General features: G+C 37.4%; 1 protein-coding gene across 2 annotated transcripts in view; it reads right to left on the bottom strand.

The window, feature by feature from the left end:
- The window catches only part of GUCY1B1 (guanylate cyclase 1 soluble subunit beta 1), a 396,478-nt gene that overhangs the window by 240,309 nt on the left and 136,391 nt on the right, over positions 1-19,778 (bottom strand). For both annotated transcript variants that reach the window (XM_053703767.1, XM_053703768.1), the window contains exons 9-12: positions 12,979-13,176; positions 11,991-12,228; positions 9,420-9,560; positions 1,825-1,979 (exon numbers count right to left, since the gene is read on the bottom strand). In XM_053703767.1, coding sequence (XP_053559742.1) covers positions 1,825-1,979; positions 9,420-9,560; positions 11,991-12,228; positions 12,979-13,176 — 732 coding nt within the window. The remainder of the gene's footprint in view (positions 1-1,824; positions 1,980-9,419; positions 9,561-11,990; positions 12,229-12,978; positions 13,177-19,778) is intronic.

Here is a 19,778-nt window from a genome sequence, read left to right as displayed (position 1 = left end):
TTAATGCAATACAGTCTTCATATTTAATTGTTTTATACTGTGTATTTACTGTAAATATTTCACATTCCATTATTCTGCACATAGTAGAATATGTTCCTATATATATATATATATATATATATATATATATATATATATATATATATATATCTTTACCTATATATAGTCATCTATTTATATACAGTATAGATATATATTTTACCATATTACCTACAGAAATATATATAAATATATAAATATGTATTTATGAATATATATAAAATAGTCTGCTATGTGAAGAACATTGGAATGTGAAATATTCCTATTTTCATGTTGAGTTAGCGCACTTGAGAATATGCAATAGAGCTTGCCCTAGTAGTTTTTTTCCCACTTTTTTTTGCTCCATTGACTTCTATGGGGGAAAAGGTTACCGCACGCGCAATATTGTAAATTCAGCTTTTTACGTTCGTCGGGTTAGCACACGAGCAAAAACAGTTTACTTTCAACTTGTAATAGGAGCACAACCTGACACGCGCAAAAAGCTTACTTCTAGCACAGTTAACGCTTGAGCGGGAGTGTTAAATAACACTCCACTTGTAATATAGCCCAATGAACATATATAACTAAATAAATAATTAATGTGCAAAATATAATATTTTGAGTTTAATGTCTCTTCAAAGTATTCTAATCTAATTATCTGTGCAATGTTTCTGATCTGAAAAAAAATGTTGCCAACTTTTTTTGTAAAAAAATAAAATAAAAATAAAAATATATATATATATATATATATATATATATATTTATATATACTTATATATACACACAGTATATATATATATATATATATATATATATATACATACATGCATACACATATCAGTGTTCCCTTACTATATGAAGGTATGCTTTCTACCTCCAGATGGGGGGATGGCAACATGCACCACAGTGTTGGACATAGGTAACACATCAACACAGAGTTAAAGGAGCACTTGAAACTTTGAAAGTTAGGGGAGAGTCTTATGAAGCAAGGCAGTGAGTTCCATAAGATAGGGGCCATTCTGGAAGTCCTGTACATAGGAATGTGAGAAAGTAACAATATGGAATCAAGAGAAGGCAAATGCAGATAGGTGCAGCAGATGAGGAGCGAAAGGTAAGGAAGCTTAACCTAGCGGATCAGGTCCGCAAGACCTCGCTGAATGCGGAGAGCAATACACTCTCCGTATTCAGCATTGCACCAGCAGTTCACAAGAGCTGCTTGTGCAACGCCGCCCCTGCAGAATCGCGGCCAATCGGCCGCCAGCAGGGAGGTGTCAATCAACCCGATCGTACTCGATCGGTTTGAATTCCGGCGATGTCTGTCCGCCTGCTCAGAGCAGACGGACAGGGTTATGGAGCAGCGGTCCTGCAGGCTCGCCAGAAACACGGGGGGAGCTTGATAGATAGGCCCCTTAGTCTGTATTTATTCTGTATAAACTCTATTGACCCAAACTGTCATGATTCAGATACAGTAAAAAAAAAAAAAAAAAAACTTTCCGGTTTATTCTATTATCATTTTTTTCTTTGTTCTCTTGGTATCCTTTGAAATCATACTGAGATACCCTCGGAAGTGTACATGTGTCTTAGGCACAATATTACAATGGCTATTTCAGACCCAGCTGTCATATTTTTCTATACGGTCGACATTTAATTATATTTTTTGATTATTTGTATACAATGTGGATGTGCTGTCTTTCAATTTGTAGCACAAAACTCCAATAAAGTTCAATTTAGTATAGTTCTTCCAGTCAGTTCCTTAAAAGTCCACATGTGTTTCATAAAATGTCATCCTATACTGTAATGTCTTACCGATATGTATATTCTGAAACATTGATCCTTCCCTTTTCTCCAGTTGTTTCAGTTCTGCTGGTCAGATTAACAGTATTTCCAAACAGGCAGTAACGTGGCATTCTTTGACCTATAACTCCTGTGACAACTTCCCCCGTATGAATACCTATAGTTATCTGGATGGGATAAAATGTTAAGATTAAAATACTGTAAATATGTGTTAATACTTTTATTAATGCTGCTTTATGTTCTTGCTTCTCTTGTAGTGACTGCTGGAGTGTGACCTGGAGGCCTCCGGTTCCCCCTCCTTCATCTTGCCACCCACTCTTGAGGATTCGTCTATGCCCTCCCTCAACTGCAAGTCAATTACTCCTATACTTGCCTCAAACATCACGTGAGACACTGGTTAGGGTACTACTCACTAGGTCGCACACTCTCTATCTTTACACTTTGTAGACATGACTCTCCCCCTTAAAATAATAGCGTGGAATGTGGGGGGCATTACGTCCCCGGCAAAGAGAAGTAGAATTCTCCACAACTTAAACTCCCTAAGGGCGGATATTGCTATGCTACAGGAGACAAAATTGACAGCTGAGGAACATGAGAAGCTGAAAATCCGTTGGGTAGGACAGGTTCTAGGCTCCCCTTCAGAGGGTAGGAAGAGAGGAGTTGCCATCCTAGTGCGCAAGGGTCTAGCGGCTTCTTTAACAGAAGTGGAAATAGACAAAAAAGGACGATACATAGTCGCATCACTACAGATCAACACTTATACATATACTCTCTGTAATGTGTATGGCCCCAATGTCCATTACCCACACTTTTGGACTAGTTTGTTGGCAATATTGGCCACACATAGCGCCCCTTTAATAATGGGAGGTGATTTCAACTTGGCTCAGGCTCTCCCCCTGGATAGGTTTAAAGATCCCTCAATTTCTAGAACTTTAAAAAAGCATCTGATCAGATACAAACGTGAAGTGTCCCTAATTGGATCCTTCAAAGAAACTTTGAACTTGCTGGATGTATGGAGAGCTAGAAATCCAGATGGGAGGGATTACACTTGCCTTTCAAAAACACACCATACCTTGTCTCGCATTGATTACTTTTTAACTTCCCCAAGCATAACTCCACAAATCTTCTCCACCAATATAGGTCAGGTCACCATATCAGACCACACCCCAATCTCCTTAATACTGCAGCCCCAACCCCCCAAGCCTCTAAATAGAGGCTGGAGATTCCCCTTCCACCTATATCACAATATTAAGTCCCGAAAACACTTAAGAGCCTCCTGGACACACTATGCATCTGATAATGCCTGTCATTCAGGGACTCCAGATCTATTTTGGCACGCTTCAAAAGCGGTGATGAGAGGCCACATAACCTCTTTTGCAACTCACCATAAAAAACAACTTACAAGGGTGGACGGGACTCTTCTTTCCCAACTCACTGCAGCTTACAACAATTATTTAAACATCCCTACGCCAGCATCTAGGAAATCATACTATGACCTTAAACAGACGAGGGATACTTTCTTGGCTCAACAAGATAACAAAGTCAATATTCACCGGCAAGGTCGTTATTACCGTCATGGTAATAAGGCCGGCAAATTACTGGCCAGGCTAGTTCACTCTTTCAAACCTAAATCCCAAATTCTAGCTATTAATTCTAAAGGCTCATTAACTGTCAATGACAGAGAAATCATGTCTGAATTCGTAGACTATTACGCTTCCCTGTACTCTAAACAGCCTATTCATATGGAAGCAAAACGTGCCTTCTGGGATGCAGTGCAACTTCCCATCCTCACTGAGGAGCAGTCCTCCTCATTGAACTCCCCTATAAATCCTCAGGAGGTTCTCAGAGCTATAAGGCAAAGTAAATTGGGCAAAGCAGCTGGCCCGGATGGGCTGCCTGCAGAATATTTTAAGTTATTAGTAGAGGAATTGGCACCAGTTCTCTCCTCCCTGTATTCGGCCTACTTAGCGGGCACTGAGCAATTAAATGATAGATTCTCTGAGGCCAACATCTGTCTGTTACTGAAGCCTGATAGGGATCCCACCCAGACTTCTTCATACCGCCCGATCTCCCTGTTAAATGGGGATTATAAACTTCTAACAAAAATCCTAGCAGACAGGTTGGCAAAGATCCTGCCACACATAGTTCATACAGATCAAACGGGATTCGTAAAGGGCAGGTCCTCAGTGATAAATATTAGAAAGACACTTGGCATCATGTCCCACTATTGGTACAACGCACACGCACAGTCCCCTTCTCAGCTACCAGATGCCTGCCTTTTGGCGCTAGACGCCGAAAAGGCATTTGATCGGATCGAGTGGGATCATCTACACACGTCGCTGTTGCGCTTTGGTGTGCTGGGTGACTTCTCTGATTTTCTGCGGAGATTGTACTCAACCCCTAAGGCTTCCCTCTTAATCAATGGGGAACTTTCCCCCTCTTTCACATTACAACAGGGAACAAGACAGGGATGCCCCCTCTCCCCTCTTCTTTTCGATTTAGCTATCGAACCCCTGGCATCTTACATCAGGCAACATTGTGCCGGTCTGGACCTATGTGGTCAACAGCAACATCTGTCACTGTACGCAGATGATCTGCTGCTCCTTGTAGGTGACCCTCGCACTAATTTGCAGCCTCTTTTAGATGTAATCAATGACTTTGGCAAGTTCTCAGGGTACAAGATCAACATTGATAAGTCAGAGGCCACCTGGTTACAAAATTTCCGCAATATGAATTTAGCGGACTTTGGTCTTAAAACCACTCAAGGTAGTTTCAAATATTTAGGCATATGGATACATGTTAACCCTCATATGTTATATTCTCTCAATCTTGGTGGGCTTATTAACGGAATTAGGCAGATGTTGGTGGGTTGGGCGAAGCTTCCCCTCTCTCTCTCGGGTAGCGTACATCTCTTTAAAATGGTTGCCTTGCCTAAACTTCTTTATCCGTTACAGATGTTGCCCCTTCTCCTTACGCAGAAAGATGCGGCATCCTTACAATCCGCTATTGGAACCTTTGTTTGGCAAGGCAAAAAACATAGAATAGGTAGGACTCCCTTGTCAATGACGGTGGGGGGGGGGGGTGGGCTCCGTCTTCCCAATATAATGTGGTACAATTGGGTGGCCCTCTCTAGATTTATATTGGACTGGCTGGTGGAGAAGAACTGCTACACTGTCCCTGACCTAGAATCCAACATTATTAAACCTCTCCATTTAGCCTTCCTGCCCCATGCCAACCTGAAATCTTTATCCCCGTTTATACAAAATCATATACTGTTCAGGGATCCACTGAGAGCCTGGGCCAAGATTTGTAGACTCTGGGGTCTACACCGATCGACTAGTAAATATCGCCCAATACAAGGCAACCTGGACTTTCTCCCGGGGTATATCACGCAGGCATTCCAGACATGGCAGCAACTGCGACTTACACGACTTCACCAATTTTTTCGCCACCTGACTTTAGAGATATTGCCCTTCCAGGACCTACAATCACGCTACAACATACCACACACGCATAGGTTTGCATACTTCCAATGCAGACACTACATATCCACCTTAATCTCTAAGGGATTGTTACCCACAGAGTCTTCTAACCTAGATAGGCTCTGTGCTCTAGCGAAATTGGGTTCTTTTAGGTTATCACACACATACACCTTACTGATTCGTCACTTTAAAGACTCCATGCTTCAGGGACTAGCATCAAAGTGGTTCTACATCAAGCCTACATCACTCCTGGCTTACGGGCTAAATGGGTTCAGGGGGCTCCTAATTCATGTAACAAATGTTGCCTTGAATCTCCTGATTGGATTCACCTACTTTGGGGTTGCTCCAAAATACAAAAATTCTGGCAGAAAATCTCGTATTGGCTAACTAAATTAACTAAACAAACCGTGTCCCTTTCGGCGCAGCATGTGATCTTTTTGATACCCAGAGACCAGACATACAAACATAACATCTTTTTAACTACAATTCTTATGCTAGCTAAGCAGACTATTTTGACAGAGTGGGTGGGGAGTCAAACCCTGCCTTTCCGGCAACTGCTTAAAACCATTCATAATCAGATGTTGATTGAACAGGCAGATACTAGAGGTGATCCTGAGAAAAGGATAAAGAGATTTCTCCTTAAATGAGAAGTTTATTTGTTGCATTTGCCGGATTTAGTAAGAGATAGGGTTCTCTTTCCCTTTAAAAATAGTCAGTATGTCCTCAGTGAAAATCTCAGGGGCAGGTGGTGTCTGTCCTCAGATTGTGCCCATGAATGATCTGCCTGTTGGAGGGGGGGGGGCCTGGAGGTGCTCTGGCTAAGTATGAATGTTGTATGTCTTCCTTTTATCTTTTCCTCCTTTCTTTCTTCCCTTATATGTTACTGTCTTTCTTTTTCTTCTCTGTTTGTTTGCAAAAATGTTATTGGAAAAAGCTGAATCTCGGGACATGCATGGAGATTTCATTTCTCCTTTAACTTTTACAATATGCTCTGTAAAATTGTTTTATTCTACAAATGATCACTTTGTTATATTCATGTCATTGTGACTGTGCTCGCCATGTATGTCTTGGATTCTTGTTTATAAATAAAGTTTAAAAAAAAAAAAAAAAATGTGTTAATACTCCTTTCCCTCTTTAACCACAGGCATATTAAACTGTCCTGTAGGGAAACTGAATATGGTCATTATGAAAAGCTTATCCCCAATCACTCATACAAGATTGCAGTGGCCATTTAATAATGAAACACCAATAAAATATTCTCCTGCATATATCAATAAACTGCATTCTTGCCATTAATTGTACAAATTATTAGGAAGAGAAGTGTTAATTTGGTGGAAGTTATGGAGCACAGTGAACTTAGATGAGTACACTCTAATAGGTGTCATTAGACAATCATTTATTCTTTTGAGGGTCAACATGATGATGATAGTGATTATTATTGTTATTAATAATAATATATCTGAATAATTTATATCTTACATTGGGTTTAAGCAATGTATTTATAATGATCCATCTCAATGAAACATCTGGATTTCTTTAATCAAAGGCTTGTTAGAATAGTAAATATCAAATGTACATGCCAGTATCATCTTAGCACAGACATTAACCCCTTCACTGCATTAATATCCTTAACCCTTAAGCTGTCTATTTCTCTCCAATATTATACAACGTCCCTAAACTGACAGGAAAACCTGACTGCAAACCACTATCATAAATAACCTCCACCACTAGCATATATAAACATTTTGTTAATGCAAATGGGTTGATTTCCGACCCTCTCTTCCTTAATACTGGTGTCCAAAAGGGTTCTGTTCTTTCTCCCTTGCTCTATTCCTTATATACCAACAATTGCACTTCTGCAAATGAATTTGTGAAGTTATTGAAATTTGCAGACAAAACTACTCTGATTAGGCTTATCTCAGATGAGTTGAGCTATAACATGGAAGCAGACAGGCTGGTAACATGGAATGAAGCAAACAATTTAGATTTAAATGTTCATAGAACAAAAGAGATAGTGATTGATTTTAGAAACAAAAAGTCTCCATCACCTTCTTTTCTGAAAGTTAAAAATTTCATAGTAGAAAGAGTTATGTCGTACAAATACCTTGGCACAACAATTCAACATGATTTGAAATGGGACGTTAACATTTTTACTATAATTAAAAAGTCTCAACCTTTGTACATTTTAAGGCAACTTAAAAATGTTGGCCTGTCTCAAAAACTTGTTTTTATTCAGCCATCATTAAATCAGTTTTATCATCCTCTATTTTAACCTGGTATAGCTATGCTACATTATCATTAAAGGAGAAACTACACTGAATTGTGAGATCTGTGAAAAAAAAATCATTGGGTGTCAGACTATTTCTCTTAAGGAAATTTACTTTTCAAGGATGAATAAGAGAGTCTGACATTTTTTATCTGAATCATCTCACCGTGGCCATTGTTTTTTTAATTGAGTTGAGAGATTTACCAACTTGGGAAACCGTTTTCTGAATAGTTTTTTTTACTCGGGCTATTAAAATAGCAAACATGAATACTTTTTTATTTTAATTTTCATATGATAAATTATACTTTAGTCACTCATTGTGAATATAATTGAAATTTAGAGTGTTACACTGCTGATTCTACAGGTTGCCCTCAGTTTACACCGGGGTTAGGTTCAAGAAGGAATGGTTGTAAATTGAAACTGTTGTAATTTGAAACCCAGTTTATAATGTAAGTGTATGGGAAGTGAGGGAGGGAGGTTCCAGGCCACTCTCAAAATTGTCATAAGTAACACCTAATACATTATTTTTAAAGCTTTGAAATGAAGACTTTGAATGCTAAACAGCATTATAAACCTAATAAAATAATCACACAACACAGACTTTACTTGCATTTTTCTGCAAACAGTTCTTTCTATGCATTCCAATCTGGACTGATTTATAGACAGGAAGATCTTGTTTCTTTGAAAACTGCTCGATAGCTCAGGTCTGGTTAAACTGATTAATTTCAGCTTGCTTGGTTCTGCTGCAACACAAGCGGACAGCTCCATCTACTGGCTATTTTAATAAATGCACTGCTGCTCAATGCTTTTCAATAGCAGTCACATGACTGGAAAAAAAGGTTGTTATTCTGAAATGGTGTAAATTGAACTGTTGTAAAACGAGGGCCACCTGTATTTGTTTTTTCATTGCCACCTAATACCTTTGCACCATGAAAAATTGCTTGTATAATTTTATTTTTTAATACTTGGCAAATAAATGATTCTATTATATTCTAGTCTATATTCCCACCACAAAACTACTAAACTGATCAACACCTTATTATACAGAAACCATCCAATGAACAAACCACTGAGTACCATGAGCCTGATAAATACAAACACCTATTCCACAGGGTTCCCACTGCTATCAGCATTCCACACTAAGGATTACCCTCCTGGTAAATCTCTACCACTCTACCCAAAGGAATCTCTTCTGCAACTCTCCAAAAGTAAACAACTGCCCACTGGGGTCTCCCCGCCCATTGCTAGCACCCCAGGCTAAGGGTTTCCACACTCATACCTGCTACATACCAACCACAACACTTATTACCAGTCCCCAATGGATAGCTCTACCTAAGAAACCTCTCTGACCTTAAAGGAACTTAAAGATCAATAATTTATCAAACAGTAAAACTAACAAAGTTTTTTTAGCAGGTGCTCACATAACAAATGCAGACTTCTCTGTTTTATATTGAGGAATGCATATTAAAAGGACATGGAAGATAAGAATATGCTGGGGCTTTACACCAATGCAATGCAACGTGTGTTAAAATAAAGTCTGCTTGGCCTTTTTTGAAAGCTTTATCAGAGCATACACATATACACATGATGCTGAACTTGGAATTAAACAAATATGGGGATCTCACCATTTAAAAAGGTTAAAATAGTATTTTATCACTCCATAGTAGTAGCTGCTGTTCTGTACAACAGACCTTGCATGTCCCTTTATTTGTAGTAGATGAAAACTGTTCAACAACCAAATACAAATGCATTCACATAAATATACAAATCCCTTAAAATGTAAAATTTTAACATCAATAATTATAACCCACTACAAATCCCATAAGGTATTTAAAAACACTCTATACTTGGATACTCACCTGAACTGGCTCTCCATCAACTTGAACTTGCCCCGCAATTTCCATCATGTCTAACGCAAGGTGACAAATAGATTGTGCATGATGGACACATGGTTCTGGAAGACCACTTACTGTCATATATTTATCTCCAACGGTTTCCACCTGAAAAACCACATAATTCAATAATTACAAGTTTTTCCCCAATTACAAATAAATACAGTGATTACTAAGTACATATATAATTCCCTGTCCTTGGTTTTCCTCCTTTTATTTATACCTACCACTTCTGCTGTAGTGCCATTTCATATATCTACTACCTATGCTAAAAACACACATAAAGCTAACAATTATGCTTTGCTTACTGTTATATACTGTTAGATACATCTTTTTAGATGTTGTTGAAATATTTCCCTGTACTTGTACCATTTCCATATGTTTACTAGCTAACACTATATAAAAATAAAAAAAAATGCAAACATAGATTATGATTATTTATATTTCTTCAGTTTTCTTAAAACTCCTTTTTATTTGTATTCACCACCATTATCTTTAAGTGAAATACTTTAGCAAAATGTAAACATTAACATTTTAAATAAAGCACATTTTATTTGAATATCCATATTTTCGTTATGCTAGAAAATGTGTACAAATATAACATTGTAGAAACTATAACTAACCCACATATTTCTGATCATTTCTCCATTTAAATAAAATGAGATGTATAATAGAAAAAAAGAATATCATAATTAAATTTATATTTTTCTCTATAACCTAAGTCAAACAAATGTATGCATAACATAGACATTTCAGTATATAGGTATCAATAATAAGGCACAGATTACATATGGAATGTGTGTTTATATTACAAAGTCTAAAGTTATTGTTATAAATCAAAGAATAGTCTAGGGCGTACTAACATCTGCAAATAGCGCTCAGGCACTATACTAAGCCAATGGTGTGCAAGTAGTGTAATTCTGTGAGCGTTATACATTAAAAGAATAGGGCATACTAAAAAGTTTCAGTCACGTTAAGATGTTCTGGTTAAAATATGTAACCATCCACTTGTAAAAAAAGATTGTGCTTTATTCTTCTTTATTTTAGTCCGAGACTGAGTTCACTTGTAATCTAGTTCTAAATGTCTCTCTGAGCTCATAATTAAAAAACTCACTGGTTACAACATTTTAATTATATTAAATTGATGGATGAATTTATTGACTTATGTAAGAGAACTTTGCCATTCTTTTAAGTGCTTAAACTTTTTATGGCCCTGTTAAAAATATATTAAAAAGTCCACAAATTGTAAGCAACAAAGTACAATTCAAACTAACAACAACAATTTCATGATATACCTTTTTTTTTTTTTTAAGAAGATGACCTGATGGCTCACTTCCAGCGTTTTCACCTTTACCAGATCTCATATTATTCTAGGCAGCTGATTCACTAATATTCACTTCTCTCTCTTTTACTTTGTGAAGCATAGGAACTGCTGAAGAGACCAGTGAGGTTGGTGAAGCTGGACAAAAATTGCCCATAGACATAGTATATTAGTCTATGGATGTCTTACTTTAATCTCAGAAACTGTATAATAATTATTCAAAAGACTACAATATGCTTCTGACTCATGTGCTGTGTCAGTCTCAGAACACGGGCTAAAAACTACAAGTTTTACTAATGCTATCTGCACGCAGATGATGATAAGCCTTTCAATTTCTGGATCTCTATCCGTAGAGAAGAAACATTGCTTTAAGCCTCTGTTTCAAGTGTATGGAACTGGATACTTATATATCTATGTTGATAATATTCAAAGAGCACATCTTTCTATAAGTTTGAAGAATGTACCTCATTGATCTTGCAAAGTGGGAAGTGTTTAGTTTTTTTTTCCTTAAAACTTATAATTAGCAATAACTAGACATCTGTAGAGGAGTGAAAATCCATAGAAATGTATTTGACTGAACATGAACAATTACATCTGGTAAAGGGGTGTTAAGCACCCAAAATTATTACTCTAGTACACCAATTCTCAAAGATATCAGCAACCATAAATATGTATATTTCTACATGTCCTGTGCCCTATTGATTGCAAGTAAAGAGCTTAGAAAAGCAGCAATAATTAGTATGAAATGATCATCCCCACTAGTACCATTATACATTCCTGATATAACTTTGTAGCAACTTTTTTAGTGTCCCCAGCTCACATTTTTAACCCTGACTGCACTACACACATTTAAAAACACATTTTCCAAAGTATAATCTAAACAACAAATAAAAAGGCTCTTATAACACCAGCAATAATAACTTAGGGAAAAAATAATGAACATTTAAATAATAAGATACCTATAGAATACTGTTATATATAGCACATATGAGTTAATGAATTTCCATACACTAAAATCAAGGTAAAATTAAACATGTCGTTTACATGCATTTGGGATAGTAATATATTACTTCTCTCTAGACAGAGTTTTCATTTTTGTCAACCATGTTAACCATTATGTTATGAATACCTATCTTACTATACCAATACACATTTAAATGCATTTAATAATAGTAGCATTACTGTATGCAATTAAACGGACCGTCACATTTTCTTACCTTATAAACATAAGGGTTTTTTCTAGAGTCGGTTAAAATATCAAATCGTGTGTAGACATCATTCAAAAGATTAACGATCTTCATTGCTCCTTCCCCAGATGCATGCTTGCTACAAAACGAATTGAAGCCCACAATACCACTAAATAGAATAGTCACGTTGTCATATCTTTTAGCTGGAACTGGACGCTTATGTCTAAGTTCGTTTGCAACAGACTGTGGAAGTACAGAGTACAACAAGCTGCAAGTTAAAAAGAAAAATAAATAAACATGAAAAATAAATCCATATGTTTATATATATATATATATATAAAATTCATTAAAATTAAGGGGGGAGATAAAAAACTGAAATTAAAATCCTCCATGTCTCAAAATTAAATCAATATAAATATTTGCATAGGAAAATAGCACATCTAGGCGAGTATCCCCGCTCGCTTTTCCCCAGAAATTCTTAATATACAATGTTTACCAATGCACAAGAGAATTGTGGGTAAGATATGCAAATTATATAAGCAAATTCTCAGCTTTTTTGCTTCAAAAAAATACTGTTTTAACACAGCAAACCTTTTAACAGGATTATGACAGCAAATTTCTGGTTTGCTGTCATAATCCTGTTAAAAGGTTTGCTGTGTTAAAACAGTATTTTTTTGAAGCAAAAAAGCTGAGAATTTGCATATCTAATTTGCATATCTTACCCACAATTCTCTTGTGCATTGGTAAACATTGTATATTAAGAATTTCTGGGGAAAAGCGAGCGGGGATACTCGCCTAGATGTGCTAGTTTCCTATGCAAATATTTATATTGATTTATATATATATATATATATATATATATATATATATATATATATATATACACACCATATTTGTTAAACTGTACACAAATGAAATACAAATTTCAGTGGGTGCAAAGCTACCTCAAGTCATCATTACATATATTTAACATCTTTGTTACTATCTTTATCAGTATTTATTGTAAAGAAAAACGTACGTATCAGTCTTTTTCTTCTCATCTTCCAGTGCTCTCAAAGTGTGCTGCAGACGGTCTGTCAATATTTCAAGTTCTTGTGTTAATTTATATTCCTCGCGGAACTGTTCTCCCAGAAGCACCAGATCACGCGTGGCATCATGGAGAGGGATGTCACTCAGATACAGACCTCTTCTTGTCAAGTCATCTAGATTCATTACACTGCAATCACCACACATATATTTATATATTGTCATCGACTGTTTGCACTTTCAGAAGTCTTTAAACAACAGCATATAAATACATGGTTCTTTATCTGCAATCAGAGTACTTCTAGGACAACCAGTCCTATATTCTGAAAGGGACACTGAACCCAACAACAAAGATCTATTCCAAAAGACAAAAAGCCCACTGCACACCAAACCAAGGACACCACAACGACTTTAAAGGGACACTGAACCCAAATTTTTTCTTTCGTGATTCAGATAGAGCATGCAATTTTAAGCAACTTTCTAATTTACTCCTATTATCAAATTTTCTTCATTCTCTTGGTATGTTTATTTAAAAAGCAAGAATGTAAGCTTAGATGCCGGCCCATTTTTGGTGAACAAACTGGGTTGTCCTTGCTGATTGGACAGCACCAATAAACAAGTGCTGTCCATGGTTTCTGAACCAAATATTTGCCGGCTCCTTAGCTTAGATGCCTTCTTTTTCAAATAAAGATAGCAAGAGAACAAATAAAAATTGATAATAGGAGTAAATTAGAAAGTTTCTTAAAATCGCATGCTCTATCTGAATCACAAAATAAAACATTTGGGTTCAGTGTTCCTTTTAAGTCAGCAAAACCCAATGATAAAATTCTGCATTCCATCTGTTTCACTGTACTTGTTACAAGGTGTTGCTGCTGTCATGAAGAAGACAATTGCTGAATACCATCAGTATTTTTCTTAAACTTGCCAAATAGCTGCAGACAAAAATAAAGTAGATGAATGTGCTAAAAATAGACAAGGTGCTAGATTCTACTCCAGATTATTTTTTATTTTTTTTGTACACAATTCTCCATTAAAGAGATAGAAAATTCCAAAATGTTCTTTCATGATTTGGACATAACATACAATTTTAAACGACTCTCCAATTTACTTCTATTATCACATTTGCTTCATTCTCTTGTTATCCTTTTTTAAAGGACTTGCATTGTGCTACTGGCAGCTCGATGACCACATCGACGGCTAGATTTGGAGTTTGGCGGTAAAAGGGCTGTTAACGCTCCGCGGGTTTTTTTCTGGCCGCACCATAAATTTAACTCTGGTATCGAGAGTTCAAACAAATGCTGCGTTAGGCTCCAAAAAAGGAGCGTAGAGCATTTTTACCGCAAATACAACTCTCGATACCAGAGTTGCTTACGGACGCGGCCGGCCTCAAAAACGTGCTCGTGCACGATTCTCCCATAGGAAACAATGGGGCTGTTTGAGCTGAAAAAAAACCTAACACCTGCAAAAAAGCAGCGTTCAGCTCCTAACGCAGCCCCATTGTTTCCTATGGGGAAACACTTCCTACGTCTGCACCTAACACTCTAACATGTACCCCGAGTCTAAACACCCCTAGCCTTACACTTATTAACCCCTAATCTGCCGCCCCCGCTATCGCTGACCCCTGCATTACACTTTTAACCCCTAATCTGCCGCTCCGTAAACCGCCGCCACCTACGTTATCCCTATGTACCCCTAATCTGCTGCCCTAACATCGCCGACCCCTATGTTATATTTATTAACCCCTAATCTGCCCCCCACAACGTCGCCGACACCTACCTACACTTATTAACCCCTAATCTGCCGAGCGGACCTGAGCGCTACTATAATAAAGTTATTAACCCCTAACCCGCCTCACTAACCCTATCATAAATAGTATTAACCCCTAATCTGCCCTCCCTAACATCGCCGACACCTACCTTCAATTATTAACCCCTAATCTGCCGACCGGAGCTCACCGCTATTCTAATAAATGTATTAACCCCTAAAGCTAAGTCTAACCCTAACACTAACACCCCCCTAAGTTAAATATAATTTTTATCTAACGAAATAAATTAACTCTTATTAAATAAATGATTCCTATTTAAAGCTAAATACTTACCTGTAAAATAAATCCTAATATAGCTACAATATAAATTACATTTATATTATAGCTATTTTAGGATTAATATTTATTTTACAGGTAACTTTGTATTTATTTTAACCAGGTACAATAGCTATTAAATAGTTAAGAACTATTTAATAGTTACCTAGTTAAAATAATTACAAATTTACCTGTAAAATAAATCCTAACCTAAGTTATAATTAAACCTAACACTACACTATCAATAAATAAATTAAATAAACTACCTACAATTACCTACAATTAACCTAACACTACACTATCAATAAATTAATTAAACACAATTGCTACAAATAAATAAAATTAAATAAACTATCTAAAGTACAAAAAATAAAAAAGAACTAAGTTACAGAAAATAAAAAAATATTTACAAACATAAGAAAAATATTACAACAATTTTAAACTAATTACACCTACTCTAAGCCCCCTAATAAAATAACAAAGACCCCCAAAATAAAAAATTCCCTACCCTATTCTAAAATACAAAAATTACAAGCTCTTTTACCTTACCAGCCCTGAACAGGGCCCTTTGCGGGGCATGCCCCAAGAATTTCAGCTCTTTTGCCTGTAAAAAAAAACATACAATACCCCCCCCCAACATTACAACCCACCACCCACATACCCCTAATCTAACCCAAACCCCCCTTAAATAAACCTAACACTACCCCCCTGATGATCTTCCTACCTTGTCTTCACCATGCCAGGTTCACCGATCCGTCCTGGCTCCAAGATCTTCATCCAACCCAAGCGGGGGCTAGACATCCACTGAAGAAGTCCAGAAGAGGGTCCAAAGTCTTCCTCCTATCCGGCAAGAAGAGGACATCCGGACCGGCAAACATCTTCTCCAAGCGGCATCTTCTATGTTCTTCCATCCGATGACGACCGGCTCCATCTTGAAGACCTCCAGCGCGGATCCATCCTCTTCTTCCGACGACTAGACGACGAATGACGGTTCCTTTAAGGGACGTCATCCAAGATGGCGTCCCTCGAATTCCGATTGGCTGATAGGATTCTATCAGCCAATCGGAATTAAGGTAGGAATTTTCTGATTGGCTGATGGAATCAGCCAATCAGAATCAAGTTCAATCCGATTGGCTGATCCAATCAGCCAATCAGATTGAGCTCGCATTGTATTGGCTGATCGGAACAGCCAATAGAATGCGAGCTCAATCTGATTGGCTGATTGGATCAGCCAATCGGATTGAACTTGATTCTGATTGGCTGATTCCATCAGCCAATCAGAAAATTCCTACCTTAATTCCGATTGGCTGATAGAATCCTATCAGCCAATCGGAATTCGAGGGACGCCATCTTGGATGACGTCCCTTAAAGGAACCGTCATTCGTCGTCTAGTCGTCGGAAGAAGAGGATGGATCCGCGCTGGAGGTCTTCAAGATGGAGCCGGTCGACATCGGATGGAAGAACATAGAAGATGCCGCTTGGAGAAGATGTTTGCCGGTCCGGATGTCCTCTTCTTGCCGGATAGGAGGAAGACTTTGGACCCTCTTCTGGACTTCTTCAGTGGATGTCTAGCCCCCGCTTGGGTTGGATGAAGATCTTGGAGCCAGGACGGATCGGTGAACCTGGCATGGTGAAGACAAGGTAGGAAGATCATCAGGGGGGTAGTGTTAGGTTTATTTAAGGGGGGTTTGGGTTAGATTAGGGGTATGTGGGTGGTGGGTTGTAATGTTGGGGGGGGGTATTGTATGTTTTTTTTTACAGGCAAAAGAGCTGAAATTCTTGGGGCATGCCCCGCAAAGGGCCCTGTTCAGGGCTGGTAAGGTAAAAGAGCTTGTAATTTTTGTATTTTAGAATAGGGTAGGGCATTTTTTATTTTGGGGGTCTTTGTTATTTTATTAGGGGGCTTAGAGTAGGTGTAATTAGTTTAAAATTGTTGTAATATTTTTCTTATGTTTGTAAATATTTTTTTATTTTCTGTAACTTAGTTCTTTTTTATTTTTTGTACTTTAGATAGTTTATTTAATTTTATTTATTTGTAGCAATTGTGTTTAATTAATTTATTGATAGTGTAGTGTTAGGTTAATTGTAGGTAATTGTAGGTAGTTTATTTAATTATTTTATTGATAGGGTAGTGTTAGGTTTAATTATAACTTAGGTTAGGATTTATTTTACAGGTAAATTTGTAATTATTTTAACTAGGTAACTATTAAATAGTTCTTAACTATTTAATAGCTATTGTACCTGGTTAAAATAAATACAAAGTTACCTGTAAAATAAATATTAATCCTAAAATAGCTATAATATAATTATAATTTATATTGTAGCTATATTAGGATTTATTTTACAGGTAAGTATTTAGCTTTAAATAGGAATCATTTATTTAATAAGAGTTAATTAATTTCGTTAGATAAATATTATATTTAACTTAGGGGGGTGTTAGTGTTAGGGTTAGACTTAGCTTTAGGGGTTAATCCATTTATTAGAATAGCGGTGAGCTCCGATCGGCAGATTAGGGGTTAATAAGTGTAGGTAGGTGTCGGCGACGTTGTGGGGGGCAGATTAGGGGTTAATAAATATAACATAGGGGTCGGCGATGTTAGGGGCAGAAGATTAGGGGTACATAGGGATAACGTAGGTGGCGGCGATTTGCGGTCGGAAGATTAGGGGTTAATTATTTTAAGTAGCTTGCGGCGACGTTGTGTGGGGCAAGTTAGGGGTTAATAAATATAATATAGGGGTCGGCGGGGTTAGGGGCAGCAGATTAGGGGTACATAAGTATAACGTAGGTGGCGGTCGGCAGATTAGGGGTTAAAAATTTTAATCGAGTGGCGGCGATTTGGGGGGACCTCGGTTTAGGGGTACATAGGTAGTTTATGGGTGTTAGTGTAGTTTAGGGTACAGTAGTTAAGAGCTTTATGAACCGGCGTTAGCCAGAAAGCTCTTAACTCCTGCTTTTTTCAGGCGGCTGGAATCTTGTCGTTAGAGCTCTAACGCTCACTGCAGAAACGACTCTAAATACCAGCGTTAGAAAGATCCCATTGAAAAGATAGGCTACGCAAATGGCGTAGGGGGATCTGCGGTATGGAAAAGTCGCGGCTGTAAAGTGAGCGTTAGACCCTTTAATCACTGACTCCAAATACCAGCGGGCGCCCAAAACCAGCGTTAGGAGCCTCTAACGCTGGTTTTGACGGCTACCGCCGAACTCTAAATCTAGGCCCTAGTTAGCCAATCACAAGAGACAAATGTGCAGGCACCAATCAGCAACTAGCTCCCACTAGTGTAGGATATGTGCAAATTCTTTTTCAACAAAAGACACCAATGGAACAAAGCATATTTAAAAATAGAAGTGAATTTAAGTGTCTTAATATTAGATGCTCTATCTGAATCATGCATGTTTAATTTTGACTTTCCTATCCCTTTAAATTCTAGGGTTTCTTAAATAATACTTCAAGCAACATCTGTATAGGAGATATGGATATGTTTAAATGTCACATTATATGCAGTTAAAGGGACATAAAATATCAGAAACAAAATGCTGTAATACAAAGGATTTAAACACATAGTTAAAGCCAGTTCTAGAGCAGCATTACTAGGAGCTAGCAAAACACACCTGGTGAGCCAATGACATGAGGGATATGTGCATAGCCACCAATCACCAGCCAACTCCCAGTAGTGCATTGTTGCATCTGAGCTACCTAGTTATGCTTTCAACACAGAATATAGAGAAGAAAGTTAATTTTATAATAGAAATATATTGATGTAAATGTTACTTAAAACTGCAAGTTGTATCTGAAATTTAAAACTTTGATTTAGATTACATGTCCCTTTAAAGAGGCATAGTAATGCAATAATAAAATACTCTAATGCATTTTATTATTATACAAATGTTTGCCGCTATTTTTTAACCCTTCAAGGAAGTTAAACACAACTGAATCCCAATCGGAACTGCAGTGCACTGCCACTTCTGATCAGGTATGGTTTATATTCAGGAAATATGATACACTGAGACTCCTAAGAAAGCTTCAACTATGTGTTTACCCAGGACAGCAAATAGATAGTTTATGGCAAGCACATGTACAATAATAAAATGCTATAGTGCGTGTATATTAGTGCGTGTTAATATTGCTAAATTATATACATTTAACATAGCATTTGTTTAGTACATAACATTTGAACAGAAATTGTAATTATTATAAACTAGGCGATAAGCATGCCCAAAAATAACCTAAACTACCCATTGCCCCTAAAGGGGCATTTGTATGGGCATTGACCTTAAAAGGGCATTCAGATCTTTAACTGCCCTTAAAAGGGCAATCAGCTCTTATTCAAGCCCATAAAACCCTAATCTAAAAAAAAACACTCCAAAAATTTAAATAAAAAGCCTAAACCTAAGGCCCAAATTGTTACTCACTGTTCCTGAAGTCCAGTGGAGAAGGTCTTCTTGCAGACGGAACCATAATCTTCTATCTTCATCCTGAGTGAAGGCTGCACGAAGCGGAGGTACGGAGCTGTGTTCCTGATGCCTGGATCCTCGGCGGCCTTCCTAAACAGCGGCTGCGTTCCTTGGCTGCATGGAGGCTCCTCTTCATCCGATGTCCGTCGTAGACTGAAGATTGAATGCAAGGTATCGCAATCAATTTGGGGTACCTTGCATTCCTATTGGCTAAAATTTTTAAATCAGTCAATAGGATTAGAGCTACTGAAATCCTATT

Source organism: Bombina bombina, chromosome 2, assembly GCF_027579735.1.
Source record: "Bombina bombina isolate aBomBom1 chromosome 2, aBomBom1.pri, whole genome shotgun sequence".
NCBI lineage: Eukaryota > Metazoa > Chordata > Amphibia > Anura > Bombinatoridae > Bombina > Bombina bombina.
This window is presented reverse-complemented; position numbering and strand designations above follow the sequence as displayed.